At 44.2% G+C, this 27,909-nt stretch overlaps 1 protein-coding gene across 1 annotated transcript; it reads right to left on the bottom strand.

The window, feature by feature from the left end:
* Positions 1–6,376: 6,376 nt before the first annotated feature.
* Positions 6,377–13,739, bottom strand: LOC128684955 (uncharacterized). The gene has a single exon (XM_053771353.2). The coding sequence runs from the start codon at positions 13,725–13,727 to the stop codon at positions 7,371–7,373; it is 6,357 nt and encodes a 2,118-aa protein (XP_053627328.2). The 5' UTR covers positions 13,728–13,739; the 3' UTR covers positions 6,377–7,370.
* Positions 13,740–27,909: the final 14,170 nt, after the last annotated feature.

The raw sequence follows: 27,909 nt of genomic DNA, 5'->3' as shown, positions 1-27,909 counted from the left end.
ACCTCCATAGTGGGAAAATTTATGGAATCAATAATTGCCGAGGCAGTTCGTAGCCATCTTGAAAAGCATAAATTAATCAACGAATCTCAGCATGGTTTTTCAAAGGGGCGTTCCTGCCTTACGAATTTATTAACTTTTTTCACTAAGGTATTTGAGGAGGTAGATCATGGTAATGAATATGATATTGTGTATATGGACTTCAGTAAGGCTTTTGACAGGGTCCCACATCAGAGACTATTGAGGAAAATTAAAGCACATGGAATAGGAGGAGAAATTTTTTCCTGGATAGAGGCATGGTTGACAAATAGGCAGCAGAGAGTTTGCATAAATGGGGAGAAATCAGAGTGGGGAAGCGTCACGAGCGGTGTTCCACAGGGGTCAGTGTTGGGCCCCCTGCTGTTCACAATCTACATAAACGACATAGATGAGGGCATAAAGAGCGACATCGGCAAGTTTGCCGATGACACCAAAATAGGCCGTCGAATTCATTCTGACGAGGACATTCGAGCACTCCAGGAAGATTTGAATAGACTGATGCAGTGGTCGGAGAAGTGGCAGATGCAGTTTAATATAGACAAATGCAAAGTTCTAAATGTTGGACAGGACAATAACCATGCCACATATAAACTAAATAATGTAGATCTTAATATTACGGATTGCGAAAAAGATTTGGGAGTTCTGGTTAGCAGTAATCTGAAACCAAGACAACAGTGCATAAGTGTTCGCAATAAAGCTAATAGAATCCTTGGCTTCATATCAAGAAGCATAAATAATAGGAGTTCTCAGGTTGTTCTTCAACTCTATACATCCTTGGTTAGGCCTCATTTAGATTATGCTGCACAGTTTTGGTCACCGTATTACAGAATGGATATAAATTCTCTGGAAAATGTACAAAGGAGGATGACAAAGATGATCCCATGTATCAGAAACCTTCCCTATGAGGATAGACTAAGGGCCCTGAAACTGCACTCTCTAGAAAGACGTAGAATTAGGGGGGATATGATTGAGGTGTATAAATGGAAGACAGGAATAAATAAAGGGGATGTAAATAGTGTGCTGAAAATATCTAGCCTAGACAGGACTCGCAGTAATGGTTTTAAGTTGGAAAAATTCAGATTCAGGAAGGATATAGGAAAGTACTGGTTTGGTAATAGAGTTGTGGATGAGTGGAACAAACTCCCAAGTACCGTTATAGAGGCCAGAACGTTGTGTAGCTTTAAAAATAGGTTGGATAAATACATGAGTAGATGTGGGTGGGTGTGAGTTAGACCTGATAGCTTGTGCTAACAGGTCGGTTGCCGTGTTCCTCCCTTAAGTCAATGTGACCTGACCTGACTAGGTTGGGTGCATTGGCTTAAGCCGGTAGGAGACTTGGACCTGCCTCGCATGGGCCAGTAGGCCTTCTGCAGTGTTCCTTCGTTCTTATGTTCTTATGTTCTTAAATGCTGACACCATGACCTGTACTGAACTCTACAAAAGCCTCGGTGCTGGAACAGTCAAGTATGCATGTGAATCACCGCTTCACTTCACACTCACCCAAGTTCTTGAGTTCATCAAGCCTCTACGTTTCACCTTCAGTAACAAGGCTAAACTATACCACCTATCTAGAAGCAGCTTCAAAAAGTTCGAAAATGGCTCCATTGCTAACCTGCCTCCCCAGTTACTCCTATAACTCCCATATGTGTTCTACCCTCTGATGTGACCTAGCCTGCTGCCAGCTACTCAAGATTCAAGACTTCAACTACCACAAGTTCAATGCAACAGTCCCTGCTATTCCTGTTCTCAAGTCTGCACCACGATCGCCTTAGCTGCTGGGTTAAGCCCTGGCTCTGTTTCTCTGACTAAGAACACTCCTCTCCAGAGCTATTCTTCATCTGTCCCGTCTTCCCCGCTCATCCCATTTGGGATCTTACCTGAACTTGTTTGCTTTGCTTGCTCTTCTGCTTCAGAATCTCCACGACTATGGTGCTGTTCGCACCTACTCCTAGGTTGAGGGACTGATTACCTCATCTTCTGTACATAGTTCTACTGTCTTCAAGTTATGTCCTAGAATTTGTATTGATAAAGCCACTGGATGGCGAAACGTCTACAATAAAGATACCCAGATGTTGCACATGTGTCTTACTCTCATCTTGTCGGTATTATATACCTTTCGTACTCGACTGAAGAAGCCTACTGTGTAGGCGAAACGTTTCATAATAAAGATACCTAACTGTTGCATATGTGTCTTACCTAACAACCGGTCGGTATTTTATACCATTTTAATGTTCAAAGTTCTAAATGTTGGACAGGACAATAACCATGCCACATATAAACTAAATAATGTAGATCTTAATATTACGGATTGCGAAAAAGATTTAGGAGTTCTGGTTAGCAGTAATCTGAAACCAAGACAACAGTGCATAAGTGTTCGCAATAAAGCTAATAGAATCCTTGGCTTCATATCAAGAAGCATAAATAATAGGAGTCCTCAGGTTGTTCTTCAACTCTATACATCCTTGGTTAGGCCTCATTTAGATTATGCTGCACAGTTTTGGTCACCGTATTACAGAATGGATATAAATTCTCTGGAAAATGTACAAAGGAGGATGACAAAGTTGATCCCATGTATCAGAAACCTTCCCTATGAGGATAGACTAAGGGCCCTGAAACTGCACTCTCTAGAAAGACGTAGAATTAGGGGGGATATGATTGAGGTGTATAAATGGAAGACAAGAATAAATAAAGGGGATGTAAATAGTGTGCTGAAAATATCTAGCCTAGACAGGACTCGCAGCAATGGTTTTAAGTTGGAAAAATTCAGATTCAGGAAGGATATAGGAAAGTACTGGTTTGGTAATAGAGTTGTGGATGAGTGGAACAAACTCCCAAGTATTAAAATGGTATAAAATACCGACAGGTTGTTAGGTAAGACACATATGCAACAGTTGCATATGTGTCTTACCTAACAAACTCCCAAGTACCGTTATAGAGGCCAGAACGTTGTGTTGCTTTAAAAATAGGTTGGATAAATACATGAGTAGATGTGGGTGGGTGTGAGTTAGACCTGATAGCTTGTGATGAATGGTTTGAAAAACCGACAAGTTGAAGATTGAGACACTTATGCAGCATATGGGAATCTTTATTCAGGAAACGTTTCGCCACACAGTGGCTTCATCAGTCCAATACAAAGAGGAAGGCGTAAGGAGAGGAGGAGTATGAGGTAATCTGTCCCTCAGCCTGGAGTCGATGTGTTCAGTCCATCAATCTTGTAAATGTACAGCATAGGGCCGTAGACGTGGCTTATATACTGTAGTGAGGTGAAGTGAAGCAGGCGGAGGCGGGGTAATAGTGGTACCATCCACTAGTCGAAGTAGGTCTGGACTGAACACATCGATTCCAGGTTGAGGGACTGAGCATTGTTCCATGGAATGAAACAATATTGTTTCATTCCATGGAACAATGCTCTTCTCCAGACTGAGGGACTGACCACCTCAAAACTTTAAGGGTGATGGACTGATTACATCGTCTTCAAGTATCTTCTGCTTCTATCAACTTTTCTGTACTCGACTGAAGAAGCCTACTGTGTAGGCGAAACGTTTCGAAATAAAGATACCTAACTGTTGCATATGTGTCTTACCTAACTTCCTCTTTGTATTGGACTGATGAAGCCACTGTGTGGCGAAACGTTTCCTGAATAAAGATTCCCATATGCTGCATAAGTGTCTCAATCTTCAACTGATAGCTTGTGCTACCAGGTCGGTTGCCGTGTTCCTCCCTTAAGTCAATGTGACCTGACCTGACTAGGTTGGGTGCATTGGCTTAAGCCGGTAGGAGACTTGAACCTGCCTCGCATGGGCCAGTAGGCCTTCTGCAGTGTTCCTTCGTTCTTATGTTCTTCTTATGTTCTTATGTATATACACCGAGAGGAACGTCTCTCAGTGTATATACACCGAGAGGAACGTCTCTCAGCGTATATACACCGAGAGGAACGTCTCTCAGTGTATATACACCGAGATTTGTAGATGAATGGTTCAGAGAACCAACATGTTGATAAATTAGACATGTGCAACTCTTGGGTATCTTTATTGAGGAAACGTTTCGCCACACAGTGGCTTCATCAGTCCATACAAAGGAGAATCTTGAAGAACAGGAGGAGAATGAGGTAATCAGTCCCTCAACCTTGAGTCGATGTGGTCAGTCCATCAATCTTGAATAGAATACGGCATACGTATGTATGTATAATGTTCGCCAAGACCGTAGTCCTGGCACGGGTCTCAATCTTGCGATGACCCGTCTATACGGCATACGTGCTGAGAAGGAGCTTATAAACCGTTAGCAGGAGAGGTGCAGCAGTCATAGGTCGTGTAACATTTGTTCAATGTTGAAGTAGGTCGTGCCCAAGAATTAGGCAAGCGAAGAATTCCCAAGTATTAAGAAGCCAAGAAGTTGCAGTGTCTGACAGATTTGTAGATGAATGGTTCAGAGAACCGACATGTTGATAAATTAGACACATGTGCAACTCTTGGGTATCTTTATTGAGGAAAAGCCTAACCTCCATAGTGGGAAAATTTATGGAATCAATAATTGCCGAGGCAGTTCGTAGCCACCTTGAAAAGCATAAATTAATCAACGAATCTCAGCATGTGATGAATGGTTTGAAAAACCGACAAGTTGAAGATTGAGACACTTATGCAGCATATGGGAATCTTTATAATAAAGATTCCCATATGCTGCATAAGTGTCTCAATCTTCAATCTCAGCATGGTTTTACAAAGGGGCGTTCCTGCCTTACGAATTTATTAACTTTTTTCACTAAGGTATTTGAGGAGGTAGATCATGGTAATGAATATGATATTGTGTATATGGACTTCAGTAAGGCTTTTGACAGGGTCCCACATCAGAGACTATTGAGGAAAATTAAAGCACATGGAATAGGAGGAGAAATTTTTTCATGGATAGAGGCATGGTTGACAAATAGGCAGCAGAGAGTTTGCATAAATGGGGAGAAATCAGAGTGGGGAAGTGTCACGAGCGGTGTTCCACAGGGGTCAGTGTTGGGCCCTCTGCTGTTCACAATCTACATAAACGACATAGATGAGGGCATAAAGAGCGACATCGGCAAGTTTGCCGATGACACCAAAATAGGCCGTCGAATTCATTCTGACGAGGACATTCGAGCACTCCAGGAAGATTTAAATAGACTGATGCAGTGGTCGGAGAAGTGGCAGATGCAGTTTAATATAGACAAATGCAAAGTTCTAAATGTTGGACAGGACAATAACCATGCCACATATAAACTAAATAATGTAGATCTTAATATTACGGATTGCGAAAAAGATTTAGGAGTTCTGGTTAGCAGTAATCTGAAACCAAGACAACAGTGCATAAGTGTTTGCAATAAAGCTAATAGAATCCTTGGCTTCATATCAAGAAGCATAAATAATAGGAGTCCTCAGGTTGTTCTTCAACTCTATACATCCTTGGTTAGGCCTCATTTAGATTATGCTGCACAGTTTTGGTCACCGTATTACAGAATGGATATAAATTCTCTGGAAAATGTACAAAGGAGGATGACAAAGTTGGTCCCATGTATCAGAAACCTTCCCTATGAGGATAGACTAAGGGCCCTGAAACTGCACTCTCTAGAAAGACGTAGAATTAGGGGGGATATGATTGAGGTGTATAAATGGAAGACAGGAATAAATAAAGGGGATGTAAATAGTGTGCTGAAAATATCTAGCCTAGACAGGACTCGCAGCAATGGTTTTAAGTTGGAAAAATTCAGATTCAGGAAGGATATAGGAAAGTACTGGTTTGGTAATAGAGTTGTGGATGAGTGGAACAAACTCCCAAGTACCGTTATAGAGGCCAGAACGTTGTGTAGCTTTAAAAATAGGTTGGATAAATACATGAGTAGATGTGGGTGGGTGTGAGTTAGACCTGATAGCTTGTGCTACCAGGTCGGTTGCCGTGTTCCTCCCTTAAGTCAATGTGACCTGACCTGACTAGGTTGGGTGCATTGGCTTAAGCCGGTAGGAGACTTGGACCTGCCTCGCATGGGCCAGTAGGCCTGCTGCAGTGTTCCATCGTTCTTATGTTCTTATGTTCTTATAATCATGGGGGAGCGCTAAACCCGTAGGATTATGCAGTGCATGTGGGGAGGGGGAGATGGAAGGTAATCAGGTTCAATTCAGGGAACTAGAGCACAGATCCAATTCCCTAGATCAAGAGCCCTCTTGAGGGACCTAAGGAGGTTTAATCCGAGGGCATAGCTGAAACTCCTTGGATCGAGAGCCCTTCGCTTTGCATTATTTACATGATAATGTTGATAATGTTGATAATGTTGATAATGAGTACAGAGGACTGACAGGTTGGTATATTGAGAGTCTTGAGCAACACTTGGGTGTCTTTATTGCAGAAAAGTTACGCCAACCTTTGGCTGCCTCAGTCGTATGCAGAGAAGAATGGTTGGAGATCAAGGAGGAGTGTGAGGTAATCAGTCCCTCAGCCTGGAGTCGATGTGATCAGTCCGTTAACCTTGAAAAGATTGGTGGACTGATCACAAACTCCTCCTGTCACCCATTATTCTCTGTATAGGACTGAGGAAGCCACTGGGTTGTAGATATATGGCTCAGAGAACCGATAAGTTATCTCATTCATCAATCACATATAAACTTACAAACCACGGTATGGGTGGGGGTAGAACCCATGGCAAGTGAGTGGTAGAACCCCAGGCCAGTGCGTAAACCACTGGGCCACCTTGCTATATACAATAAGATTCATTAAACTAGGTATATTTATACATCATAGGGAGGTTAGCATGGCCTACCACTGTGACCACAAATGCAAATTTTTACAGATGAATCTCCCCTCCAGCGTGATCGTGACGAACTCTAGCTGATGTCCCCTCAAAGCGATCAACCCGAATAACGAACTCGTAACAATACGATTGTAATCATATTATTATGAATTTGTGAGACATAAATTTGATAAAGGACTGCAATAAATCTTGTTAAAAATTATAATATTAGGTGTCGCTGACAAAAATTAAATTTTAAAACTGACATACACTTAGATGTACTTAATTATAACAGAAAAAACTGATAATACTAGCTATCTTACATTACAACACAGTAATACTGTGTTATGCGTACATAACACTGTTTAGCAAAAACTAGATGAATTGTTGCAATGTATGACAGGTTATGATGGTTGTGTAGACCTGTGTGCTACAGGCAGGAGCAGCCTGGTCGACCAGGAAATCACCAGGACTCTGGCCTCATGCCAGGTTAGGTAAAATCATTCCATTAACTGGTCACAGGTATAACCAACAGGGATATCTACTCCAATAACTGGTCACAGTCAAATTATTGGTGATACCCACTCCATTAACTAGGCTCATATATCATTTTCTTGCTCTTAGGTCCAGGTTTTTGCAATTTTGTACTTTTACCCTTGAAGTATGGGGAAGATCCATGGATCGGATCTTGAGCACTATAGGAAATGAGGCCGCAATTTGGACAGTCTATCTTTGTCACAAAGGTTTTTGGGTTAAAGGTGACCATAGAGCCATGCAATGCAGTATAACACTGAACACATTCTTCGGCACATGGACGACTTGGGTAGCTGTACAGGACATAGTTGTCTTCGGTCTCAGGTTTTGAAAGGACTTCGGTTGGTGCTTTTCCAGTTGACTCGGCATCAGTGTAGAGCAGTCTTCTCTTTGACTTTGGCATTGGGATGTATTTCCTTTTCCTAGGCTTGTTCTGAATCTCTGAGTTTGTCAAAGTTAATTGCTGGGTTGTACATGGACTCTCTTCAACTGTTCGTGTCGGTGAGCATGGTTGAAGGTCTGGATCTAGTATTCTGGAGGAGCCTGTTTGTGGTTCATTAGTATCAGAAGATTTCTGCTTATTGGATAAACATTCTGAAGATATCTCTGTTTCTGACGGTGTGAAGGTGGCCAGAACCTGGCTAAGACAGTCAGTTACCAAATTAATGTGGTTCTTGTTGGTGCCTTTCTCAACATTATCACCCTGAGGGAGAAACTTCATGACCAGCTCCAGTGTTTCTTTATCATAAGTCAGAAATGCAAGGTTGTCTCTGGATTCTGACTCCATAAAAGAACTTACCAGTTCCATAGACCATGGGATAATAGTGTTGTCAGTAGTCTGGTCACTGGTGGAGGCAGGAACGTTTTGTGATTTTGGAACTAAAAGCGTCTGATCAGTTTCGTTGGATTTTTTTGCATTTGTTAAAGAAATTTCATCTAATGGTATTTCGCTCTCAGCAAGATGTGTGAGTGTGTCAGAGACCAAGTTGAACAGATTTTCTTCTTCATTGCCAAAGACTTCATTGTTTTTGTTTGTCAAATCGGCAGGAATTTCACCCGAGGGTACTTCACTCTCAGCAAGATCCGCGAGTGTGTCCGAAGCCAAGTTGAATAGATTTTCTTCTTCACTGCCGAAGGCTTCACTGTTTTTGTTTGCCACAGAAAGAGGCTCCTCTCTTAGTGTGTTGGCACCAGCATCATCTCTTTCAATGTTTGTCTCCTCAGATCTTGCCAAACTTTTAATACTTGCTATTTTCCATAAGACTGGACTTGTCCTTATGTCTATGTCTTCAATATCAACACGATTTGTACCATTTTCAGAAGGAACATCTTCATCATCCCTAAGGCTTCTCTTTGGCTTTTCACGAGAAGTCAAGTCTGATGTGGACTGCATATTTCGAACATATTTCCAGCACTTGCAAATCCCATCTGACCACGGATTGCGATCCTCTAGTACTGAAATACTTGTTAAGAAATCGGCCATGGCTTCTACAACATCTGTGGTAGACGGAGATTCTTTTCCTTCTTTAAAAACTGTACCTGTTAAACGTTTTCTCATGTGGTATGAAACAAAGTCAATTAGATTGCTAGACCACAAGAATTTTCTGTGTTTTCCCATGGCCTCCTTACTGCAAGGAGTTTTCAAAACTGACTTATTTTGGAATTCAGCACAGGTTTTGATGGAGAGATTACATGCTGCACAACGAATCTGCCCAAACAAAAGGTGATCAAGCACTTCCTTACCAATTACAGTGATGCCACACAGCAGACAAGGTATTTGCTTATTTTCAATAACATGCAGATCTTGGAAATCCTGCAGTTTTTCTCTGGCGCTTTTGTTAGCTTCACTGCTGGGACAAGACTCTGCAGATGGGGACCCGTTACTGCACTGACTGAGAGGAAATAGGGTGAGACTCGTGAGAAGTGACTGAGGTGCTTGGGTCTGCATAGAGGTTGACTCGATTCTACTGCTTTCATCCTCCATAACAGATGAGTGGATGTTGGGATCCTTTTTCTGAGTAGATTCTGGAAAATTTCTAATCTCACTGTCCTGCATAGGAGATAAACTACTACTGTCCTTAGTATGAATGGTGTTTCCAGCCTCTGGGAGCCCAGGAGAGACTGGCACAGTGGTCATCTTAGTTTCTGGAAGTAGTGTACTGTTTTGAACACTACGTGTGGGCTCTGGAAGATCTGGTAAGACTTGAGGAATATCAGGAGAAAGTTCTGAATGGGAATAAGTGAATTCCAAGGTGGAATATGTGTTATATTTCCCTGCAGATTTGCTAGTTGTAACATCAACTGAGTGTTCTACCACCTGCTTTGATGTACAAGATGGAGGCTTAGTGGGGTGAGTTAGAGGCTCAGAAGAATTTGTAGCATTTCCTTCTCTGAAAGTGTCATTTGGTTGATGTACAGCCACAACAGAGTTCGAAGGTTGACTGACTGGACAGCTGATGCTATTGATGCTATGTTCGTCTGAGTGACTTACGAGAGCACTAGTGCGTACACTGCTTGTATTAGGAGAGACAGGGACACTTAACTGTGAGGTGGCATCACGATTCTGAGGCCTCTGCCCAAATCTATATTCCCTTGTGTGCAAAGGCAATTCTGCAACAGTTAAAGAACTGACAGTCTCTGTGGGGGCTGTATTTGTGGATGCTGATGATTTCGGAGAACTGTATGTCCTGAAGGTGGCCTGAGCCTGCTCATAAGCATTGTTATTATCATCATCATCTGATGCCAATAGTCTAGCAAACTTTCCCTGACTGCGTTTTTTCTTTGGTTTAAATAGTGAATGTTTGCCTACTTGTTTGCAACTTAATTCTTTCTCTCTTTCTTGTAGCATTTCTGTGATTCTTTCCACCTGTAGACGATGCTCCCCCGGGCCCACATTTTGGTCCTCAGCAGGTGCTGCTGCAAATGAACTTTCTCTGTCCATCGTCTGCAAAGATCTCTCTTGCTCTGGACTAAAATATTGCAACTGAAAACTGTTAAGGATCTGACTGGAATTTTGTTGCAATGACTTACCACTCTGGCCTTTATCTGATCTTGTCTTAGATTTGCAATACAAAATATGCACATCATCGTCTCCCATCTGAGACTGCTTTTCTGTCCGTTGAAGATACTTAGTGGGATCATGTAAGGCTGCCTTTCCTTGCTGTCCTTCCTGTGTTTTACCGAAGGCCGATGAGATAGTAAGCTGTGACTGTCGGTCAGCCTGCTGCCAACGTTTTTTGGGACAATAAATCATTTCTCTTTGAGCTGAGGACTCCAGTTGAGTGAAGGGATGTTGCTGTTGTTGGTACTGTCTTTGATATTGCTGTTGCTGCTGCTGTTGTGGCTGTCCCATCAGTTGCTCTGGGTGCAGCTGTTTTGATTGCTGCTGCATCTGTTGTAGGGGCTGTTCCAGCTGCTGTGAGTTTGCCTGCAGCCATTGGTTTTGCTGTTTTCTTTGCTGCTGTTGAGACTGATGTTGCAGATGTAGTTGTTGTGATTGCTGTTGTTGTTGCTGCTGCTGCTGAGGTTGACGTTGAAGCTGTTGTAAATGTTGTTGTTGCTGTTGATGTTGAAGCTGAGAATATTGTAGTTGCTGTTGTTGCTGCTGCTGCTGTTGTTGTTGCTGTTGTTGCTGCTGCTGCTGCTGCTGCTGCTGTTGTAGCTGTTGTTGAAAGTGTTGTAGCTGCTGCTGTTGCTGATGTTGGTGCTGTTGCTGTTGAAGCTGCTGTAGTTGCTGTTGTTGCTGATGCTGGCGTTGTTGTTGCTGATGTTGGGGTTGTTGTTGCTGTTGAGGTTGATGCCGCAGATGTTTCTGCTCCACCAGCTGTTTGTGTGAATTCTGCAACAGTTGGGCATTCACTTGCCGTTGCTGCTGCTGCTGCAGCGACTGTTGTGGTTGTAGGAACATCGATGGCTGCTGCAGCAGCAGTTGTAGTTGTTGTGGTTGTAGTAGCTGTTGTGATTGTAGTTGCTGTTGTGGTTGTAGTGGCTGTTGTGGTTGTAGTTGCTGTTGTGGTTGTAGAGGCTGTTGTGGTTGTAGTTGCTGTTGTGGTTGTAGTGGCTGTTGTGGTTGTGATTGTAGTGACTGTTGTGGTTGTGGTTGTAGTGGCTGTTGTGGTTGTGGTTGTAGTGGCTGTTGTGGTTGTGGTTGTAGTGGCTGTTGTGGTTGTGGTTGTAGTGGCTGTTGTGGTTGTGGTTGTAGTGGCTGTTGTGGTTGTAGTAGCTGTTGTGGTTGTAGTGGCCGTTGTGGTTGTAGTAGATGTTGTGGTTGTAGTGGCTGTTGTAGTTGTCGTGGCCGTTGTGGTCGTAGTGGCCGTTGTAGTTGTAGTGGCTGTTGTGGTTGTAGTGGCTGTTGTGGTTGTTGTAGTGGCTGTTGTGGTTGTAGTGGCTGTTGTGGGTGTGGTTGTAGTGACTGTTGTGGTTGTAGTGGCTGTTGTGGTTGTGGCTGTAGTGGCCGTTGTGGTTGTAGTGGCTGTTGTGGTTGTAGTGCCTGTTGTGGTTGTAGTGGCCGTTGTGGTTGTAGTGGCTGTTGTGGTTGTAGTGGCTGTTGTGGTTGTTGTAGTGGTTGTTGTGGTTGTTGTAGTGGCTGTTGTAGTTGTAGTGGCCGTTGTGGTTGTAGTGACTGTTGTGGTTGTAGTGGCCGTTGTGGTTGTAATGACCGTTGTGGTTGTAGTGGCTGTTGTGGTTGTAGTGGCCGTTGTGGTTGTAGTAGTCGGTGTGGTTGCAGTGGCTGCTGTGGTTGTAGTGGCCGTTGTGGTTGTTGTAGTGGCTGTTGTGGTTGTTGTAGTGGAAGTTGTGGTTGTTGTAGTGGCTGTTGTGGTTGTTGTAGTGGCTGTTGTGGTTGTTGTAGAGGCTGTTGTGGTTGTTGCAGCGGCTTCTGTTGTTTATTTGCCTTTAAAAAAATGTTTATCTGTTTAGACACTCTGTCAATTTCAGTCTCTATGAGCATTATCTTTTGTGAGAGGTCCAGGGGGCGTTGCCCCTCGACGTTTCCTTCCTCCGCTTGTGTTTGCACTTGTACTTGAGGTATTTCCCGTTGTGACTCTGGCTGTTTCTGTTGTACATGCAGCGACATTACTTGTTTTACCTGTTGTAACAGATCTTCTTTTAGTTTCATCATATAGTACATTTGCAACCGTCGTTCTTGTTGTGTAAGCTTCTGCACACCTTGTTGTCTCTGTGCAGTTTCTCTAAGCAGGCGAAACTGTTGCAGTTTATGCTCCAACGGGCCATCTTCTAATATCATTCTGATGCTGTCAATTATTGAAGAATGAACTTGCGGTAACTCCTGCCCTTTAGGAGCCTTCAGTAACCCGGGAGCTGTTGGGACCCCCATGGCGCTCTGTGGAGGCCGCTCTTGGGATGGCTTCTCTTGGTACTTTGGAAGGGAAACAGGTTGTTCTGGGAACTTTTCTTTGCACTGAGAAAGGTAATTGGGTGGTTGTGGCATGTGTGATAGCTGGGAAGGGCGACGATTTTGTTCCAGGGGATTTTCTGGAAACTGTGGAGGTAGAGGCCTGGCCATAGGCTGCTGGAACATTGGGAAGGAAGGGCCAGGGACTTGTTGCTGAGAATTAGGAAGTCGTAGAACATCCTGCCTAGGCTCCGATGGGAGGGGTTGTTGCTGAGAATTAGGAAGGTGAGGAACACCCTGCCTAGGCTCCGGTGGGAGGGGTTGTTGCTGGGAGTTGGGCAACTGAGGAGCACCACGCATATGCTCCTGTGGGAGGGGTTGTTGCTGGGAGTTGGGAAATTGAGGAGCACCATGCCTATGCTCCTGTGGGAGGGGTTGCTGGTAAGAGGCAGAAAGCCCAGGAACACCCTGCCTAGGCTCCTGTGGGAGGGACTGCTGGTAAAAGTTAGGAAGTTGAGGAAGACCTGACCTAGGCTCCTGTGGCAAGGGTTGCTGCTGCTGAGGGTTAGGAAACTGAGAAGAACCCTGCCCAGGCTCTTGTGGCAACTGTGGATGGTAGGGATGCTTTAAGGATCCCTGGTAGGACTGAGAATACGAGGGGACGGCAAGTAGGTGGTTAAGAGTTGATGCCAGCTTCTCCCGTTGCTCCGAGAAAAGCTGGCAAGATCTTTCTACAGACACGGGTGGTTGACTTCGAGTTCCTGGACCCTGCTGCGCTTTACTGGAGCCCTCCAAAGCTTGCCGTGGCCAATTGTTGGCATAATCAAATGAAGACTCGCCACTCTCTTGATAAGAAAGAGCAGGGAGATTGGACTGATTATCTGTTGTATTTACATTATGGTTCTGCACGTTAGATGAGGTCTGGTAGTATGTTTCCTGCACATTGGACAAGTTCTCGTTGATAACTTGAGATATGAAGACATTCTGCGTGCATGAGTACACCTTAGTGGAAGTCTGGACCACAGATAAAGGTGATTCACAAGGATTCCGGTGGTCCATTCCAGTCACCCAGCCTCTGGAACGAAAAAAAAACGCGTTTTGAAAAACTTACTTTTACGTAAAAAAGTTATAAAAGTGAAGAAAAATTTTAAATTTTATTAAAATAAATTTATTGGGACTTTCTTGAAATATAATATAAACTTGAGTAGTAATAAAAAATGGCAGAAGTGTCAAAGAGGGGACAGGAATAAATAGAATCCTCTTGATCCAAGGAACTGGAGATACCCTTTCCCTCAGCAACCCCACGCTGCTCCCCGTCCCATTTCATTAAATTCCTGTATAACCCCTACGGGTTTTGTGCTTACCATGAATAATAATAATAATAATAATAACAACAAAAAGAAATATTTACAAGTTTAATTCTTCCTCTTGAAGATTTCTACACTTGTTCCGGCAGTTTCTGATATCTTCTCGTAGGATGTTGAATAGTTTGGGGCCACGGATGTTGATACAGTGTTCCCTTATTATGCCCACGGCGCTCCTGCTGTTCACTGGGTTGATTTTGCACTTCCTCCCATATCTCTCACTCCAGTATGTTGTTATGGCAGTGTGCAAATTTGGGACCAGGCCGTCGAGTACTTTCCAGGTATATGTTATTATGTATCTCTCCCTGATTCAACGATTACATATTTAAGGTAGAACCTCCCTAGATGGCTGCTGCCTACTAACCTGCCATCATATGACAGGAGGGTAGTACCTCTCTAGATGGCTGCTGCCTACTAACCTACCATCATATGACAGGAGGGTAGTACCTCTCTAGATGGCTGCTGCCTACTAACCTACCATCATATGACAGGAGGGTAGTATCTCTCTGGATGGCTGCTGCCTACTAACCTACCATCATATGACAGGAGGGCAGCACTTCCCTAGATGGCTGCTGCCTACTAACCCACCATCATATGACAGGGGGGGTAGTACCTCCCTGGATGGCTGCTGCCTACTACCCTACCATCATATGACAGGAGGGCAGTACTTTCCTAGATAGCTGCTGCCTACTAACCTACCATTATATGACAGGAGGGTAGTACCTCTCTAGATGACTGCTGCCTACTAACCTACCATCATATGACAGGAGGGTAGTACCTCTCTAGATGGCTGCTGCCTACTAACCTACCATCATATGACAGGAGGGTAGTACCTCTCTAGATGACTGCTGCCTACTAACCTACCATCATATGACAGGAGGGTAGTACCTCTCTAGATGGCTGCTGCCTACTAACCTACCATCATATGACAGGAGGGTAGTACCTCTCTAGATGGCTGCTGCCTACTACCCTACCATCATATGACAGGAGGGTAGTACCTCTCTAGATGGCTGCTGCCTACTAACCTACCATCATATGACAGGAGGGTAGTACCTCTCTAGATGGCTGCTGCCTACTACCCTACCATCATATGACAGGAGGGTAGTACCTCTCTAGATGGCTGCTGCCTACTAACCTACCATCATATGACAGGAGGGTAGGTAGTACCTCTCTAGATGGCTGCTGCCTACTACCCTACCATCATATGACAGGAGGGTAGTACCTCTCTAGATGGCTGCTGCCTACTAACCTGCCATCATATGACAGGAGGGTAGTATCTCTCTGTATGGCTGCTGCCTACTAACCTACCATCATATGACAGGAGGGTAGTACCTCTCTAGATGGCTGCTGCCTACTAACAGGAGGGTAGTACCTCTCTAGATAGCTGCTGCCTACTAACCTACCATCATATGACAGGAGGGTAGTACCTCTCTAGATGGCTGCTGCCTACTAACCTACCATCATATGACAGGAGGGTAGTACTTCCCTGAATGATTGCTGTCTACCAACCTACTGCCATCGTATGATTGGATGGCAGTTATTATTATTATTATTATTATTATTATTATTATTATTATTATTATTATTATTATTATTATTATTGTTGTTGTTGTTGTTGTTGTTGTTGTTGTTGTTGTTGTTATGAAATGTATACAGTCTATTGTATTTTCTGTGTATTTGCTGTGATGGATATATGGGGTAGGAGACCTCTAGCAGCAACAACCTGGTTGACCAGGCTAGCACCAGATGAACCTGCCCCATGGCTGGGCTCCAGGGGTAGAGTCTGGGAACTCATCAAATGTATATCAAAGGTAGGTGAGCAAGGAGGCACCAAGTGTACACAGGACACAAAGATGTCATTACTCACATGACATAAAGGCTGTGTGCTTGTTCCGTTCTTTAATTACTTCCTAATGGGCGCTGAATGGTAGGGGTAAAGGGAGGATATTTTAAGGGGCAATAAAGCGGCATTATTATGGGTTTAAGGGGAGGAGTGTCCCCTTAATGGTGCTTATTACACGGACCGTGCCACTAGTGTGCTCTTAGTGACTTCAACTTCATCTCCTTTCACCCCTCCCCTCTCTACCTACTTTTATCCCCTATCCACTTTCACCCCCTTACCCCTTAGCCCCTTTCCACCACCCCTGGCAAACCTATCTGTAACCCCCCACCCTTCCACCTGTCTACTGCACCATTCCTACCTTATACCTCCCCTCATCTTCAGTCGACCCTCACCCACAAAGCCTCCCATTATTCTCAGTTCCCCATTATTTTTTTCCTTAACCACCCATTTCTCATTTATCTGAACCTCTTCCCATCTCCCCCCCCCACCCATTTTCCCTTTGTCATGGAGAGCAGGAAGTTGTGGTGGTGGTTCAGCACCTGGTAGTGAGGGTCCCCCTGGGTAATAACGTGTAGACGCCTATCTGTCTTCCGGTTCCTGCATTTCTCTTTCCCTCTCTCTCTTAGCGGAGACGGTGAAGGGACATGATACACAAGGAGTAGCAACAGCTTGGTTGACTAGGCAAGCACCAGACGAGCCTGACCCAAGGCCGGGCTCCGAGAGTAGAAAAAACTCTCAAAACTCACCAAAGGTATAAAAGTAAATACACCTGAAAGTGAATCGATGGAGAAAGAGGCAGAGAGAGAGAGAGAGAGAGAGAGAGAGAGAGAGAGAGAGAGAGAGAGAGAGAGAGAGAGAGAGAGAGAGAGAGAGAGAGAGAGAGAGAGAGAGAGAGAGAGAGAGAGAGAGAGAGAGAGTGCGCAATCCGTCGTAGAGTCTTATCTGGAGTCTAACTGGAGGGTATTCCGGGGATAAACGCCCCCGCGGCCCGGTCCAGGACCAGACCTCCCGGTAGGTCAGGGCCTGATCAATCAGGCCGCTACCGCTGATCGCACGTAGTCTAGCGTACGAACCACAGCCCGGCTGATCCGGCACCCTCTTGAAGGCAGCCAGGGGCCTATTGGTAATTCCCCTAACGCTTGATGGGAGGCTGTTGAACAGTCTTGGGCCCCAGACACTTATGGTGTTTTCTCTTAGTGTACCAATGGCGCCCCTACTTTTAATTGGGGGCATTTTGCATCGCATGCCCAGTCTTTTACTTTCGTAGGGAGTGATTTCTGTGTGCAGATTCGGGACCATTCAGCAGTATTCCAGCCTAGAGAGAACAAGTGATTTGAAAAGGATCATCATTGGCTTGGCATCTGTTATTTTGAACGTTCTCATTATCCATCCTGTCATTCTCTTTGCAGTTGTGATCGTGGCACTGTTGTGATCCTTGAAAGTGACATATTCAGACATTACTACTCCCAGGTCCTTCACATTATTTTTCTGTTCTATTGTATGATCAGAGTTCGTAGTATACTCAGTTCTAATTATTATCTCCTCCAGTTTTCCATAACGGAGTAGTTGGAATTTGTCTTAGATTATTACATCTACTAAAAACAACAGGAGCAACATCAGTAAGCAGTAACCATCGAAGAGAGTGGGTAAGAGGTAAGAGGAACAAGAGGCATCATACCATCACTGGGACAATACTCATCAATCAGGACTGGCGGACTGAACATGCGGACTCTAGGCTGAGGGACTGATTACCTCAAAACTCCTTCTCATATTCCACCTTTCTCTGTATTGGACTGAAGACGCTACATTTCCAGAACAGAAGATACCCAAATGTTGGAGGAGAGACTCATTTGTTCTCGGGGCTTCCCACATAGAGGAAGTGACTCCCTGCTCTATGTAAACAACTGGACGTGGTAACGTACTGTTGATGTGAGGTGTCAGTAGCTCGTGTTGGAGAGGGGAAACCTCCCCTCCAAGACCCCTCACTTCCAATACCCCTCTTGTAGATGTATACAAAGCAAGGGGAATGAGAATGGTATTCATAGGATGGGTGTGGAATGCATAACAAAAGTATTAAACTAAAATAGGCAACAATTCCCCGACTCATAAATTCACTGTCCAGAGGCCTGGTCATGGAACCGGACCACGGGGGCGTTGACCCCCAGAACACCCAGGTATACTCCAGGTATACTCCAGGTATACAAGGGAGCATTTTCCCCTCTTTGAGGTTGATTCTGACTTTCATCCAGGTGGCTAGTTTATTGTGCATTCCATACCCATCCCGTAGATGGTAGTGGCTAGTTTATTGTGTACCTCATATCCATCCTGTGGATGGTAGTGGCTAGTTTATTGTGTACCTCATAATCATCCTGTGGATGGTAGTGGCTAGTTTATTGTGCATTCCATACCCATCCCGTAGATGGTAGTGGCTAGTTTATTGTGTACCTCATATCCATCCTGTGGATGGTAGTGGCTAGTTTATTGTGTACCTCATAATCATCCTGTGGACGGTAGTGGCTAGTTTATTGTGTACCTCATATCCATCCTGTGGATGGTAGTGGCTAGTTTATTGTGTACCTCATATCCATCCTGTGGATGGTAGTGGCTAGTTTATTGTGTACCTCATAATCATCCTGTGGACGGTAGTGGCTAGTTTAGTGTACCTCATAATCATCCTGTGGATGGTAGTGGCTAGTTTATTGTGTACCTCATATCCATCCTGTGGATGGTAGTGGTTAGTTTATTGTGAACCTCACATCCATCCTGTGGATGGTAGTGGCTAGTTTATTGTGTACCTCATATCCATCCCGTGGATGGTAGTGGCTAGTTTATTGTGTACCTCATATCCATCCCGTGGATGGTAGTGGCTAGTTTATTGTGTACCTCATATCCATCCTGTGGATGGTAGTGGCTAGTTTATTGTGTACCTCATATCCATCCCGTGGATGGTAGTGGCTAGTTTATTGTGTACCTCATATCCATCCTGTGGATGGTAGTGGCTAGTTTATTGTGTACCTCATATCCATCCCGTGGATGGTAGTGGCTAGTTTATTGTGTACCTCATATCCATCCTGTGGATGGTAGTGATTAGTTTATTGTGTACCTCATAATCATCCTGTGGATGGTAGTGGCTAGTTTATTGTGTACCTCATAATCATCCTGTGGATGGTAGTGGCTAGTTTATTGTGTACCTCATACCCATCCTGTGGATGGTAGTGGCTAGTTTATTGTGTACCTCATATCCATCCTGTGGATGGTAGTGATTAGTTTATTGTGTACCTCATAATCATCCTGTGGATGGTAGTGGCTAGTTTATTGTGTACCTCATAATCATCCTGTGGATGATAGTGGCTAGTTTGCTGTGTACCTCATATCCATCCTGTGGATGGTAGTGGTCCTAGTGGATAGCTTATTATGCATCCATATCCATCCCGTGTAGGGTAGTGCAACAACATATGGATACACAAAACACCTAAGAATTAGGCCTCAAAGGAGTGAGTCGGATTATTTACGTAAAGATAAACATTGATACAATTATTATACAGTGTAGGTCAGAGTGTCTTATTTCTAGGGAAGGACCCAGTAAATCTATATTTTAATTTGATGGGACATTAGTACGGTGTGTTGTGGGTACTAGTGTGGTGTGTTGTGGGTACTAGTGTGGTGTGTTGTGGGTACTAGTGTGGTGTGTTGTGGGGTACTAGCGTGGTGTGTTGTGGGTACTAGTGTGGTGTGTTGTGGGGTACTAGTGTGGTGTGTTGTGGGTACTAGTGTGGTGTCTTGTGGGTACTAGTGGGTGTACTAGTGTGGTGTGTTGTGGGGTACTAGTGTGGTGTGTTGTGGGTACTAGGTGGTACTAGTGTGGTGGGTTGTGGGGTACTAGTGTGGTGTGTTGTGGGTACTAGTGTGGTGTGTTACTAGTGTGGTGTGTTGTGGGGTACTAGCGTGGTGTGTTGTGGGTACTAGTGTGGTGTGTTGTGGGGTACTAGTGTGGTGTGTTGTGGGTACTAGTGTGGTGTGTTGTGGGTACTAGTGTGGTGTGTTGTGGGGTACTAGTGTGGTGTGTTGTGGGTACTAGTGTGGTGTGTTGTGGGTACTAGTGTGGTGTGTTGTGGGGTACTAGTGTGGTGTGTTGTGGGTACTAGTGTGGTGTGTTGTGGGTACTAGTGTGGTGTGTTGTGGGGTACTAGTGTGGTGTGTTGTGGGTACTAGTGTGGTGTGTTGTGGGGTACTAGTGTGGTGTGTTGTGGGTACTAGTGTGGTGTGTTGTGGGTACTAGTGTGGTGTGTTGTGGGTACTAGTGTGGTGTGTTGTGGGTACAAGTGTGGTGTGTTGTGCGTACTAGTGTGGTCTGTTGTGGGTACTAGTGTGGTGTGTTGTGGGTACTAGTGTGGTGTGTTGTGGGGTACTAGTGTGGTGTGTTGTGGGTACTAGTGTAGTGTGTTGTGGGGTACTAGTATGGTGTGTTGTGGGGAACTAGTGTGGTGAGTTGTGGGGTACTAGTGTGGTGTGTTGTGGGGTACTAGTGTGGTGTGTTGTTGTGGGGTACTAGTATGGTGTGTTGTGGGGTACTAGTGTGGTGTGTTGTGGGGTACTAGTGTGGTGTGTTGTGGGGTACTAGTGTGGTGTGTTGTGGGGTACTAGTGTGGTGTGTTGCGGGGTACTAGTGTGGTGTGTTGTGGGGTACTAGTGTGGTGTGTTGTGGGGTACTAGTGTGGTGTGTTGTGGGTACTAGTGTGGTGTGTTGTGGGTACTAGTGTGGTGTGTTGTGGGGTACTAGTGTGGTGTGTTGTGGGGTACTAGTGTGGTGTGTTGTGGGGTACTAGTGTGGTGTGTTGTGGGGTACTAGTGTGGTGTGTTGTGGGGTACTAGTGTGGTGTGTTGTGGGGTACTAGTGTGGTGTGTTGTGGGGTACTAGTGTGGTGTGTTGTGGGGTACTAGTGTGGTGTGTTGCGGGGTACTAGTGTGGGTTGTTGTGGGGTACTAGTATGGTGTGTTGTGGGGTACTAGTGTGGTGTGTTGTGGGGTACTAGTGTGGTGTTGTGGGGTACTAGTGTACTAGTGTGGTGTGTGTGGGTACTAGTGTGGTGTGTTGTGGGGTACTAGTGTGGTGTGTTGTGGGGTACTAGTGTGGTGTGTTGTGGGTACTAGTGTGGTGTGTTGTGGGGTACTAGTGTGGTGTGTTGTGGGGTACTAGTGTGGTGTGTTGTGGGTACTAGTGTGGTGTGTTGTGGGTACTAGTGTGGTGTGTGTGGGTACTAGTGTGGTGTGTTGTGGGTACTAGTGTGGTGTGTTGTGGGGTACTAGTGTGGTGTGTTGTGGGGTACTAGTGTGGTGTGTTGTGGGTACTAGTGTGGTGTGTTGTGGGTACTAGTGTGGTGTGTTGTGGGTACTAGTGTGGTGTGTTGTGGGTACTAGTGTGGTGTGTTGTGGGTACTAGTGTGGTGTGTTGTGGGTACTAGTGTGGTGTGTTGTGGGTACTAGTGTGGTGTGTTGTGGGTACTAGTGTGGTGTGTTGTGGGGTACTAGTGTGGTGTGTTGTGGGTACTAGTGTGGTGTGTTGTGGGTACTAGTGTGGTGTGTTGTGGGTACTAGTGTGGTGTGTTGTGGGTACTAGTGTGGTGTGTTGTGGGGTACTAGTGTGGTGTGTTCTGGGTACTAGTGTGGTGTGTTGTGGGTACTAGTGTGGTGTGTTTTGGGGTACTAGTGTGGTGTGTTGTGGGTACTAGTGTGGTGTGTTGTGGGTACTAGTGTGGTGTGTTGTGGGTACTAGTGTGGTGTGTTGTGGGGTACTAGTGTGGTGTGTTGTGGGGTACTAGTGTGGTGTGTTGTGGGGTACTAGTGTGGTGTGTTGTGGGGTACTAGTGTGGTGTGTTGTGGGTACTAGTGTGGTGTGTTGTGGGTACTAGTGTGGTGTGTTGTGGGTACTAGTGTGGTGTGTTGTGGGGTACTAGTGTGGTGTGTTGTGGGGTACTAGTGTGGTGTGTTGTGGGGTACTAGTGTGGTGTTTGTGGGTACTAGTGTGGTGTGTTGTGTGGTACTAGTATGGTGTGTAGTGGGGAACTATTGTGGTGTGTTGTGGGGTACTAGTGTGGTGTGGTGTGTTGCGGGGTACTAGTGTGGTGTGTTGTGGGTACTAGTGTGGTGTGTTTTGGGGTACTAGTGTGGTGTGTTGTGGGTACTAGTGTGGTGCGTTGTGGGTACTAGTGTGGTGTGTTGTGGGGTACTAGTGTGGTGTGTTGTGGGGTACTAGTGTGGTGTGTTGTGGGGTACTAGTGTGGTGTGTTGCAGGGTACTAGTGTGGTGTGTTGCGGGATACTAGTGTGGTGCATTGCTAGGTACTAGTGTGGTGTGTTGCGGGGTACTAGTGTGGTGTGTTGCAGGGTACTAGTGTGGTGTGTTGCAGGGTACTAGTGTGGTGTGTTGCGGGGTACTAGTGTGGTGTGTTGCGGGGTACTAGTGTGGTGTTGCGGGGTACTAGTTTGGTGTGTTGCATGGTACTAGTGTGGTGTGTTACGGGGTACTAGTGTGGTGTGTTGCAGGGTACTAGTGTGGTGTGTTGCGGATTACTAGTGTGGTGTGTTGCGGGGTACTAGTGTGGTGTGTTGCGGGGTACTAGTGTGGTGTGTTGCGGGGTACTAGTGTAGTGTGTTGCGGGGTACTAGTGTGGTGTGTTGCGGGGTACTAGTGTGGTGTGTTGCGGGGTACTAGTGTGGTGTGTTGCAGGGTACTAGTGTGGTGTGTTGTGGGGTACTAGTGTGGTGTGTTGTGGGGTACTAGTGTGGTGTGTTGTGGGGTACTAGTGTGGTGTGTTGTGGGGTACTAGTGTGGTGTGTTGTGGGGTACTAGTGTGGTGTGTTGTGGGGTACTAGTGTGGTGTGTTGTGGGGTACTAGTGTGGTGTGTTGTGGGGTACTAGTGTGGTGTGTTGTGGGGTACTAGTGTGGTGTGTTGTGGGGTACTAGTGTAGTGTGTTGTGGGGTACTAGTGTGGTGTGTTGTGGGGTACTAGTGTGGTGTGTTGTGGGGTACTAGTGTGGTGTGTTGTGGGGTACTAGTGTGGTGTGTTGTGGGTACTAGTGTGGTGTGTTGTGTGGTACTGTAGTGTAAGTTGGTCGATCTAGAAACACTCTTAACTGCTTCATTAAAAAGGTCATCAATTATATACAGAGAGCTATTGTCTGTCTCAAGGGGATTTTGGTAATCCGCCGGGTTAATGAGACCTTTCACTAAAATGATTTTCTCACTAAGAGAGGTGATTTGTTTCAAAGGGTGAGTTTTATCATCCAGACTGGAAATGATTATTCTCGCGAAAGAACCGGCATATTTCTGACATAAACGCTCCACTAGACTGCTCTTGCCTGCTCCGCTAAAACCAGCGACAAGTATTCTTGCAGGCTCTCTGAAAATATTCAACTCTTCCTCTGTAAAGGTACAGACCTTGTCCATCTTCCCATCTCAAATGAGCCTTTTTTGTGGAAGAATCATCTTATATATATAAACATTTCTTTTTAGTTCAAAGCAGAGGGGAGGGGGGAGTTTATCCCGGAGATGAAGATAACAATGGCAGCATGTCCTTCTCCCGCCAGAAGACCATAGAAAAAAAAGCCCGACCGACAGTGAAGGTCGTCTGGATATTACGCAGTTTCACTACCTCGGGCGGGGGGCCCCTACGCCAGGTGGTGGTGGGTAGAATGGAGGTCACAGACAAAGAGAAGCAGGCTCCGCCACTTTCTGCCAGCTGATGCCTATTTATTTATTTTTATTTTGGGGAAAAATATATTATTATTATTATTATTTTTAAGAATATTTAGTTTTGGCGATGGACAGAATCTATAAATTAATCTTTCCCTCGCCTCGGCTTTATACAAATGGGAAATTCACATGACTATGGCAATTTACGTAATCCTCCCTACTTGCCCGGTCTAAATTCTTATTTTTTCGTTCGGGAAAAGAGTTCTTCCCAGATTTTATCCCTCTTACTTTATTGACAATAAGAAATCTTTTCTAGATTATATTTATAATATATAGACTTGCAGGGATTTTTGTTTAAAAGATTCTCGTGAAAATAGAGAGAGACTGATGTGAAAAACTGTACCTCTACTTTGGGGAAAATTAAGTATCTTATGAGCACGCTATCCTAAAAGCGTGCTATAAATACGCTCACCTTTTCGTCTAGGGCGAAAGGTGCTCTTCCCGCTCACTCAAGAAAGTTACCAGCTTAGATTAGAGCAGGTAAAAACTTCTCTATCTATGGGAGATTAAAATATTATCTATAATTTAAATAATTTATGGAATATGAGAGTGAGAGTGTGTATTTACAGCTATGACTCGTCACCCAGCTCGCAGATGCCACCTATGCGGGCGATTATACCCTCAGGATGCAGCTCACCACACATTCTCCTGTAGTTTCTGTGGGCTATCAGTGTGTGTAGCGAATGTCACAGCTCATCGCAGGAGATGCGTGACAGGTGAGATTACCAGGTTATTGCTCTGAATTGATGTTTTCTTAAAACTGCTATTTTCAGATAATGAAATAAGTCTTGAGCTAATAATAATTTTTTCCAACAGTTGGGGCGGGGCAATACTCCAAGCAGATGATCCGGGGGGCGGGCCAGGAAGAAAGAGGTCAGCGCTCTTTTCTTAATCAATTATTTTTATTAACAGTCAAACATTTTTAAGATATGTTTATAAAGTATCTCACTAACAAGAATAAAAATCATTTTGAGAACCGCATATATTCCATAGATTGCTTAGCTTCTCCCAGTTTTATACTTTAACAGTAACATTTTTTTAAAGATTGCTTGAGTTATAATTAGTTTAGTATGACACTAAAACAAAATAATAATAAATAACTTTCTCTAATTATATTATGCAGATCAGTGTGTGTCCTCCGATGAATCTTCGACCGTAACACTCCCACAAGAGCAAGTTGAGCCGATTGCCGGTCCCAGTGGATGGAGACCAGCCGCCACAAGTGACAGCTCCTCTTCCAAGGATCATTACTACTCTTTCTTGGGTTCCCCCTCCTCTGCTAAGCGAAGGTTCACTTCAGGTAAAAAAAATTTTCGTTCAGATGAGGAAGAGAGTGAAATGGGAGACGATTCCATTTCAGAGGAACCACATATCTTACAGCAGTCTAACTGCTTTCAAGGTCACTTCTGTCGAATAAAATATTCAATTCCTGCCTCTCATAAACACGACCCCATATTATTTCTTCAGTCCTTCGCAACAACATTTATGCAGCATATATTATATTTTTTCACTGTTCTATCAGGACGAGCACTTTATGAAAATGCTCTTAGGATTTATGCCGAACTGAGCCTTATTTTGCGCAGACAGTCGCTACTGGGAGAGGATGACAGTCGTGAGCATTATATAACTTTTCCCGCGCAACTAGTTACACGAGATGATATATCTCGGCTCTTACGGTCATGGAGTACCTTAGCACGCGATTAGAAACTGAAATTTCATCGGGCGAGGGATCAGGCTTCATACTAGATTATATAAAGGGTTTTCATATTGTAATATGCAAGAATGGAGTGCGTGGATACCTAGGAGACTATATAGAATATCCCACATCTTTACGAGGGAAAAATCAGATATTTAACCCGAGAGGAGTAAAAAATAGCTGTTTTATTCAATGTCTGGCGGCCTTTTTCTGTCGTAGACTTGGCTGGGGCTGGTATAAAATCAGACGATATTTATCTAGATGTGATAGCCTTCAGAAATTTGTCAATTACTCGCGAGTGATTCTCCCTGTCCAGTGGAGTGACATCCACAAACTCGAGTCTGACAACAAAATATCAATATTTATTTATTGCTTAACTTCTCATGAAGGGACCTATCATGCTACTTTATGTCGTAGGGGTAGTAATAAATATTCACTGGTAGTGGCCCTGTTATTGTTGGGAAAGACTCATGTAGCTTTAATCAAACACTTCCAGAAATATATGAGAATTTTCTCCAGAAAACATTCACGCAATAAGCACTTTTGCTTGAATTGTTTAAGTGAATATAGTGACATTTGCAACTTAAAAACTCATTTCAATTCATGCGACAACCAACAAAAGTTGATTTTTCCCCCAGCTGGAAGCGTTTGTAAATTCAAAAATACTCACAAGGGCTACTTGCCCTCTCATACTGCCTTTGTGGATTTAGAAGCTTACCTCGATAATCGTAGGCCAGAGGGGGTAATAACAGCTAGACACGTAGCAATAGCTTATGGCTATATAGTGATAGACAGAAATAACACTATAATAGATAGATATGTCCATCGGGGGGTACAGTGTATTGATCATATGTATGATAGACTTTCGTCTTTATGGGATTGGATAAAGATGAACACTCCCTGTTATCCACTTCATATGACCAGGGAGCAGCATATACATTTTGCCATACAGAAGAAGTGCAACTTCTGTCATCAGGACTTTACTCTTACCAAACCAAAGGTGAGGCATCATGACCATCTAATGCCTAAGGCTAATTATTTAGGAGCACTCTGCAATAATTGCAATTTAAGGCAGAAAAATTCAGGTAAATATTTGCCTGTTATTATTCATAACCTATCATATGATATGGCTTTGATAATTAAAGAACTAAGTGTTAAAGCCCCAATCAATGTTTTAATGAAACAGGGATATAAATTCCTAAAGGTAGAAATAGGAGCACTACGTTTCCTGGATAGTCTAGCCTTCTTGTCCGCTGGTTTGGCTAGTTTGGCTCAGGCGCACATAGCTTCAAAATCACCCTTGAAATTCACAGAGGCGATGATAAGTCATCTACCCCCCGAAAGTTGGGGAAGCTTATTAACCGGCAAACAAGTGTTTCCTTATGAATATTGCAGCTCCCCAGAAAGGCTCGAAGAGAAGACTTTACCCCCAAAAGGAGCTTTCTACAGTTCTCTGTCTAAGAAGCATATTAGCCAAGAAGAATTCGATCATGCTCATCTGGTTTGGGAGAAAACAGCTTGTCAAACTCTAGGAGACTATCTCCTAGTATATCTCAGCTGTGATGTAGGACTTCTGGCTGACATATTCACCTTGCATAGGAGATTATTATACAACATCTATAATCTAGATGTTGTTCACTATGTTTCTCTCCCCGGCTTTGCCTATGATGCCTTCTTAAAAACCAGTGGAGTGGAATTAGAATTAATTACTGATCAGGAGCTTTATAACATCATACAGTCTAATATAAGAGGCGGCTTCACTACTGCTGTTAGGACGTTTGCTCAGGCCAATAACCAGTTCATTAATCCCAATTTTGATGAGAAAAACTTAGTAAGTAAATTTTTGCTATACTGGGATTTTAATTCTCTTTATGGTTCTTGCATGACTGAGGCGCTGCCCTACGCAAACGTTCGAAAACTCTCACCCGCAGAAATGGCGAGTTTTCTCGCAAATGGCGGTCTTCTCCAGAAGAATCCTCAAGACTCTATAAAAGGTTACTGGCTTCTTATAGACACTCTAGGAATAGCCCCAGAATTAGCTCGCTACACGGATGACTTACCACTATGTCTCTATCACAAACAGATAACATTAGATGATCTATCTGAGTACAGCAAACAGCTATTGGCTATCAGTAATCAAAAACTACCCCGTAAAAATACTAAATTAGTGGGGGACCATCTCCCCAAACGAAACTACCTAATATCATTGCCTTTATTGCAGTTGTTCTTGGAGATAGGTCTACAAATTGAGAAAATTCATAGCATATATGAATTCTCACAAGGAAAATATCTGGCGGGCTTTGTTGAAACGAACGTGAGGCAACGCAATAGTAGCACTAGTAAAGACTGTCAGCGATTATTTAAATTGTTGACCAATTCTGTATTCGGCAAGACATTGTTTAATCCATCAAAATATGCCAACAAAACGAAGCTCATAACATCAGCAGGAGCATTTTTGCGAGCGGTGAGTAAGCCACTATTTAAGAAAGCCATAAAGCTTTCAGAAAACAAAGTATTGGTTACGACGGGGACGCCAGCCATAAAACTCACTTACCCTAATTACATAGGTTACCAGATACTAGAAC

This window comes from Cherax quadricarinatus, chromosome 5 (genome assembly GCF_038502225.1).
Source record: "Cherax quadricarinatus isolate ZL_2023a chromosome 5, ASM3850222v1, whole genome shotgun sequence".
NCBI classification, from domain to species: Eukaryota; Metazoa; Arthropoda; class Malacostraca; order Decapoda; family Parastacidae; genus Cherax; species Cherax quadricarinatus.
This window is presented reverse-complemented; position numbering and strand designations above follow the sequence as displayed.